This window comes from Crotalus tigris, unplaced genomic scaffold, assembly GCF_016545835.1.
Source record: "Crotalus tigris isolate CLP2741 ecotype Arizona unplaced genomic scaffold, ASM1654583v1 scf7180000024339.11422700, whole genome shotgun sequence".
Lineage (NCBI taxonomy): Eukaryota > Metazoa > Chordata > Lepidosauria > Squamata > Viperidae > Crotalus > Crotalus tigris.
In genome coordinates, this window is record NW_024100509.1 from 4,965,268 (window position 1) to 4,972,686 (window position 7,419).

The window sequence follows — 7,419 nt, forward strand, 5'->3', positions numbered from 1 at the left end:
TCTTATATATGGACAGAATTGAATAATGATTCTATTTCAGATAGTGCTTTTCCATTCAGCTTCATATCATCCATGTAAAGGAGATGGGATAGTCTGGCAAATATTTTGGATGTTTGATAACTATGGCCTAAATTTTTCAGTATTGTTGATAGGAGAATCAGTGCAATAACAAACTTGAAAGATTCCTTTCTTGATATTAATGTCACAGTTGGTTGCACAATCAGCTAGACCAGGGGTGTCAAACTCAATTTCATTGAGGGCCGCATCAACACTGCGGTTGTCCTCGGGGGGCCGAGTGGGTGTGGCCAGGGTGGGTATGGCCTACTGGGTGGGCGTGGATGGAATGGGTGTGGCCTACTGGGTTGGCATGGCCAGCTCTACATTGTTCACATCAAGGGTGCCTGTGGGGGTCTGGGCAGGAGTGGGACAGATCTGAGGGTCTCTGGAAGAAGGGGGTGGGACTAGGGCAAGTGCCAAAGGCATGGTCCACTGGAGGAGTCTCACTGCCTGCCAAAACCCTTTCCCCAGAGCCCATCAGGCCAGATACGTGAAGTAGGCGAGGGCCATTTGCTGACCACTTCCTGGCAATGGTGCATTTCTTCATTCCTCACAAAGGGTGACACCTCCCCAGCATGCACCCAGGGAGTGGGGCCAATGCGGCAGGGGCCGGTCCCTTGCTGTTTCCAGACGGATTTGTGGAGCTAAGACTGAATGCGTTTCAGCATAGATGGCCACCACAAAATTGTACATTTGCTCCTGGCTGGCCTGGGCCAGAGCCAAGGCAGTGGGGGCCGTTCCCTCACTGTTTCCAGGATGGCTTCGCGGGCCACATGAAACCACTTCGCAGGCCACATCCGGCCCCCGGGCCTTGTGTTTGACATGTCTGAGCTAGACAATTAGACTGGATTTGGCAGTTTTATTCACTGTTGTGTCCCTCCCAAGGAGCTGGGATAAGTAGAAGTTGTTTGATGGTGTTAAGGATTTCATTGCACAATGTAAGCTGTTCCAAGGAAAATTGCCCTTTGCAATTGTTATTATTTTGGTTTGCCACACAGTTAACTTATTATTATATATAAAAAAAACCACGCTCCATGCAACTGATTAAGTCAGCTCAAAGTCATGAAAGGGTATACAACATTACATCTGTTCATCCTTAAGGTGGTAGCCCTAAAATCTTTGCAAGATAGATTATTAAAGCTACACCTCTGGAAATCTGAATGTGACACAGGTTGTTCTGTGTCTACACCTCAGCTTCAAAGTGGACATAATTTACTTGGACTTCAGTAAGGCATTTGATAAAGTAGATCACAACCTACTACTTGACAAGATAGAAAAATGTGGGGTAGACAGAACCACCACCAGATGGATCCGTAGCTGGCTGACCGGCCGTACTCAGCGAGTGGTCCTCAATGGAACTGCATCTATATGGAGGGAAGTGTGTAGTGGGGTGCCCCAGGGCTCTGTTCTGGGCCCAGTACTCTTAAACATCTTCATCAACGATTTGGATGAAGGGATAGATGGGGAACTCATCAAATTTGCAGACGACACCAAGCTGGCAGGAATAGCCAACACTCCAGAAGACAGGCTTCAGATACAGAAGGATCTGGACAGACTTGAACACGGGGCACTAACTAACAAAATGAAATTCAAGGGTGAAAAAAGCAAGGTTCTACATTTAGGCAAGAAAAACCAAATGCACAAGTACAGCATAGGTGGCACCATGCTCAATAGTAGTAACTGTGAGAGGGACCTCGGAGTCCTAGTAGACAATCACCTAAATATGAGCCAGCAGTGTGCTGCAGCTGCCAAAAAGGCCAACACAGTGCTAGGCTGCATTAACAGGGGATAGAATCAAGATCACGTGAAGTATTAATACCACTCTTCAATGCCTTGGTAAGGCCACACTTGGAATACTGCATCCAGTTTTGGTCACACGATGTAAAAAAGATGTTGAGACTCTAGAAAGAGTACAGAGAAGAGCAACAAAGATGATTAGGGGACTGGAGGCTAAAACATATAAGGAACGGTTGCTAGAATTGGGTATGTCTAGTTTAACGAAGAGAAGGACAAGGGGGGACATGATAGCAGTATTCCAATATCTCAGGGGCTGCCATAAAGAAGAGGGAATTAAGCTATTTTCCAAAGCAACTGAAGGCAGGACAAGAAGCAACGGGTGGAAACTCATCAAGGAGAGAAGCAACCTAGAACTAAGGAGAAACTTCCTGACAGTGAGAAAAATTAATCAGTGGAAAAGCTTGCCTCCAGAAGCAGTAAATGCTCCAACACTGGAAGTTTTTAAGAAGAGACTGGACAGCCATTTGTCCGAAATGGTGTAGGGTTTCCTGCCCGAGCAGGGGGTTGGACTAGATGACCTCCAAGGTCCCTTCCAACTTTACTACTATTACTATTACTATTACTATTTCTGAATTTTTAGATATGAAATATAAGAATACAGTCTCCATCCCTTTTCCAAGTTGGTCTAATATGATAGTTAATTGTTCATTCCTGTTCTTCTCTTCTGTTTATGTGATACTTGACACAAAAATATGAAAAAAAGATCCAAAACAAAACATTAGACAAACAAGAGAGGTAAAAACCTCTACAAAGTAATACGAAAAAAGAAACAGCCAAATGCAGTGGCAGCTTATGCAAATGGAGACTTTTTAATTTAGATTCCTGTCTGCTTAATTTTTTTCTGAAAGGAATTATGAAATGTGTAGATATGAGTGGAAGTGAAAATCATGATTGTTTCAAAGTATGACCTACATGGTTATTATAAACTCAGGACATGAAAAGGTGCTAGTAAAAATATAACACAAAAATGAAATTCCTCTGGATATCTAATTGCATACACATTCTTATACATACATTCACGTCACAATCATACCAAAAGTTATAGCTCTTACATTTCGGGAGGAATCCTTTTTCTTTGGACTGAAAGCTGTTAATATATTGTCTTGCTATGACAGATGACACCAAGAACGTATACAGGAGGAACATTTTGTTCTTTTGAAAAGAAGCACGCACCATTCGATACTCTAGAATAAATGCCCTACTCAAAGGAGTTTCATAAACTCAGTGCTCCATTTACTTTACACACAAGGTGGTGCTATTGCACCAAACAGTAAAAAAAGAGAGATTCATTTATTTCAGGATGATCTAGTCATTAGACAAAGGAATCTCAGAACAAAAGGCAACAGCTCTCAACTGAGAAATATCCAAAGAAAATATTCCAGCATGAATACCAAAAAATAACTCCTGCTGGATTCTGATAACAACTATAAAAGAAATTGTAGGAGCTGCTTCACGAAGAATCATATTCCCAGAGAGAGGCTGAGAAAATGGAAGTATCTCCTCCTAGCAGGCAAGTGGTCTTGTTCTTTATTTCTCTATGTAGCTCTGGTATGTTGTGTGAACCGTTCCGCTATTCAGTGCCTGAGGAGAAGAAAGCTGGATCAATGGTAGCAAATGTGCTTAAAGATTTGAAGGTAGATGTGAAGGAGCTCTCTGCTCGCAGAGCACAGTTGATTTCTAAGAGTTCCAGGCAGGATTTCCAGCTGGATCCTCACTCTGGGAATATAATATTAAGGGATAAAATTGACCGAGAAGCTTTGTGTGGTCTGACTGATCCTTGCACTCTATTCTCTGAAATTGTGCTGGAAAATCCTTTGCAAGTGTTCAAAATTGAAGTTCAGGTAGAAGATGTCAATGATAATTCCCCTACCTTTTCTCAGAATCAATTCCTTTTTGAAATACCTGAACAGACCCCCATAAATGCACGTTTCCCTTTGGAGACAGCCCATGATTTAGACAAAGGGGAAAATGCTATCCAGAACTACATAATAAGCACAAGTGAATATTTTAAGCTGGACGTGCAAAGTCAAAATGATGGCAGCAAATATGCAGAACTGCTTTTGGCAAAGCCATTAGATCGCGAGGTGATCCCTCAGTTTATCCTCACTCTGGAAGCCGTGGATGGAGGGATCCCAAGGAGAACTGGCACAGCACAGATAATTATTGATATTCTGGATAACAATGATAACGTGCCCCAATTTGAACAAGCAGTCTATAAAGTGCAGTTGATGGAAAGTAGTCATCCAGGCTCATTGGTTGCTAAAGTTGAAGCCACTGACAAAGATATTGGAGTCAATGCTCGCATCATTTACACTTTTAGCCAGGCACCAGCACATGTGCTTCAATCATTCAGCTTAAACAACCATACTGGGGAAATTACACTTGTAGCGAAAATTGATTATGAAATAAACAGTAAATATCAACTCAGTATCAAAGCCACAGATGGAGGAGGACTCTCCACTTACTGCAAAGTTCTTGTTGACATTGAAGATGAGAATGACAATGCCCCAGAAATAGTTGTATCATCCATCACTAATCCTTTACCAGAGAATTCTCCCCCGGAAACGGTGGTGGTACTTTTTGGTATCAGAGATCAAGACTCTGGAGACAATGGCAGAACTACCTGCAACACTGACAAAAACCTGCCTTTTATACTAAAACTGACTGAGAACAATTATTACCAGCTTGTGACTCAACAGCCACTGGACAGAGAACAAATGTCACAATATAACATCACCATCACAGCCACTGACCAAGGTTCTCCCAGACTCACTTCAATGACAGTTATTAGCATTCAACTTTCAGACATCAATGATAACCCTCCAATGTTTGAAAGATCTTTCTACGATTTGCACTTGAGAGAAAACAACATTCCAGGACTGCTTATTGGATCAGTCCACGCTGTGGATGTGGACACAGAACAAAATGCCAAACTGACCTATTGGCTTTTACCTGGGAAAATCAGAGATGTCCCCGCATCATCTTATATCTCCATCAACTCCGAAACCGGGAACCTGTATGCCATCCGATCTGTGGATTATGAGGATATACAAGATTTCCAGGTGATGGTGAGGGCTGTAGACAAGGGCTCGCCTCCACTGAGCTCAGAAACCATGGTCCGAGTTCTTATCAGAGATGAGAATGACAACGCCCCCTTCGTCCTCTGCCCCCTTCAGAATAGCACTTCTCCATCAAAGGAGCTGGTTCCCAGGGGAGCAGAGATAGGCTACCTGGTCACCAAAGTGGTAGCAACGGACAGGGACTCAGGGCAGAATTCTTGGCTTTCCTATCAATTGCTGAAGGCCACAGATCCGAGTCTCTTCGCTGTTGGGACTCAGAATGGGGAAGTGAAAACCATGAGGCCGGTGAACATCCGAGACACTTTCAAACACACTCTTATTGTGGCAGTTAGGGATAATGGGCATCCGCCTCAGTCTGTGTCTGTGACCCTAAGAATTCTTCTAGTGGACGGCTTCTCTGATCCATACATGAACATTATGGATAATCCTAAGAGTGAAGTCCCGCAGGAGGAAGATCATACTCTAACCATGTATTTGATTATCTGCTTGGTTGCCATCTCATCCATTTTTCTGCTTTCTGTCATGGTGTTTATTGCCACCAAGTTTCAGAAGCGAAGAAAGTTCATAGGAAGTTCTCATTCTGCATCTAATTTCCCCGTGGGACCAAGTTCACAAGACAAGTGTGTGGATCCTAATACTGGGACACCTTCCCAGGCCTTCAGCTATGAGGTATGCTTAGCGGATGGATCTCTGAGCAGTGAGTTCAAGTTCCTTAGGCCTTTCTTTCCTGTTTTTACTATGGAGCATCGAAAAACTCTGCTGAATCCACAGATTAGAAATGATTGCCGTGATCTTCCTAATCAATTGGAGGAAAGAGAGGATATATCCCAGGTGAGTATAATCTGTTAATGAAGAAGCGTATGTTTAGAACATTGACTAATAAAGTTGAAAGGGACCTCGGTGGTCTTCTATTCCAGAGGTCCCCAACCTTTTGGGCATCAGGGACCGGTTCCGTGCAGAAAGGTTTTTCCACCAACCAGAGAGTGTGTGGTTTTGTGTGCTGCCTGTCTCCCATGGATGGGGCTTTGCTTATTTCTGTCGACCGGTTGCTGACATGCTGCGGCCCGGTACCGGTCCATGGACTGGGCGTTGGGGACCCCTGTTCTAGTCCAACCCCCTGCTTGAGCAGGAGACCCTATATCATTTCAGACAAATGGTTATCCTGTCTCTTTTTGAAAGCCTCTAGTGATGGAAAACCCACAACTTTGGAAGGCAAGTAGTTCTTTGGTTGATTGCTCTCACCGTTAGGAAATTTCTCCTTAGTTCTAGGGTGCCTCTCTCTTTGGTTAATGTCCATCCATTGTTTTGTTTCTTGCCTTTTGTTGTTTTGGAAAATAGTTTGACCCAGTTATCTTTGTAGGAGCCCCTCAAATATTGGAACACTGTTATCATGTCATTCCTTCTCATTAGACTATAACCAAGTCCTGTAACTGTTCTTTGTATGTTTCTGCCTCTATGTGAATGTAGTTCCATTAATGACAATTTGTCAACCAGCTACAAACCCACCTGGTGGTGGTTCTGTCTATCCCACATTTTTCTAGCTTGCCAAGAAATTGATACTTTATTAAATGCTTTATTGAAATTAAATATATTATGTCTACAGCATTTCACTGATCTACTAATTTGGTCACTTTGTCGAAGAATGAAATAAGAGTTGTTTGGCGTGATCTGATCTGTTTTTGATGAACCCATGTTGGCTTCTGGTTGTAATCTTTTTTGTTTCTAGGTGTTCATAGATTTGTTGCTTGATTAACTTTTCTGAAATCTTCCCAGGTATTGATGTCAGCTGACTGGTCTGTAATTTCCTGGATCTGTTTTTTCCCCCTTTATTGAAGATGGGGACCACATCAGCTCTTTTCCAGTCTTCAGTAGTTCCCTGATGCTTCAAGAACTTTGAAAGATATGGGTCAGTGGTTCTGAGATTATGTCTGCCGGTTCCCTCAGAACTCTGCAATGTAATCCATCAGGACCCTGTGATTTGAATCCACCTAGAGCTGACAGATCTTCTATTTGCAGCAGATATTTTCTCTTTGTGCCCTGATAGAGAAACATCTATCACTGCCTAGGATTGAACTCTCAACCTTTTGAATGGGAAGCAAGCATCTTCACTTCTAGGCCATCACACCGCTCTAATGAATTTTATAAATAAAAAATAAAATTTTGCAGGAGGTTGAATGGGTGTTTGAGGGAAGGAATGTGGACTGAGTGAAAAACGATTTAAATGAAATTTGAGCACATTGATTAGAAATAGAAGGGTTTATAATGCAGCTCATGATCAAGGCTTAACTCTGATTGGTGGAGAGTGATACAAGTGATTTAATGCTTAAACAGGTCAGGATTTGGGGAAGTGAGTGGTAAAGACACCCATAAAGGAATGTAACAAACAATTGCTTTTCTGAGTTTAAGGTAGAAAGGTGATCTTGGGCCAATATCTCTCTCTCTCTCTCTCTCTCTCTCTCTCTCTCTCTCTCTCTCTCTCTCTCTC

The 7,419-nt window shown here is 42.7% G+C and overlaps 2 protein-coding genes across 3 annotated transcripts in view; both read left to right on the forward strand.

Annotated features, from left to right (window-relative positions):
- The window catches only part of LOC120300282 (protocadherin Fat 4-like), an 85,847-nt gene that overhangs the window by 51,567 nt on the left and 26,861 nt on the right, over positions 1-7,419 (forward strand). The gene's annotated exons all lie outside the window — the stretch shown is intronic.
- The window catches only part of LOC120300295 (protocadherin beta-16-like), a 43,666-nt gene that overhangs the window by 10,827 nt on the left and 25,420 nt on the right, over positions 1-7,419 (forward strand). Inside the window, exons 1-2 of one of the 2 annotated variants that reach the window (XM_039326118.1) lie at positions 3,380-5,765; positions 6,708-6,840. In XM_039326118.1, the coding sequence (XP_039182052.1) occupies positions 3,405-5,765; positions 6,708-6,767 (2,421 nt within the window). In that variant the 5' untranslated portion in view covers positions 3,380-3,404 and the 3' untranslated portion in view covers positions 6,768-6,840. Of the gene's footprint in view, positions 1-3,379; positions 5,766-6,707; positions 6,841-7,419 lie in introns of those variants that run through there. The other variant, XM_039326117.1, reaches the window with a different exon arrangement.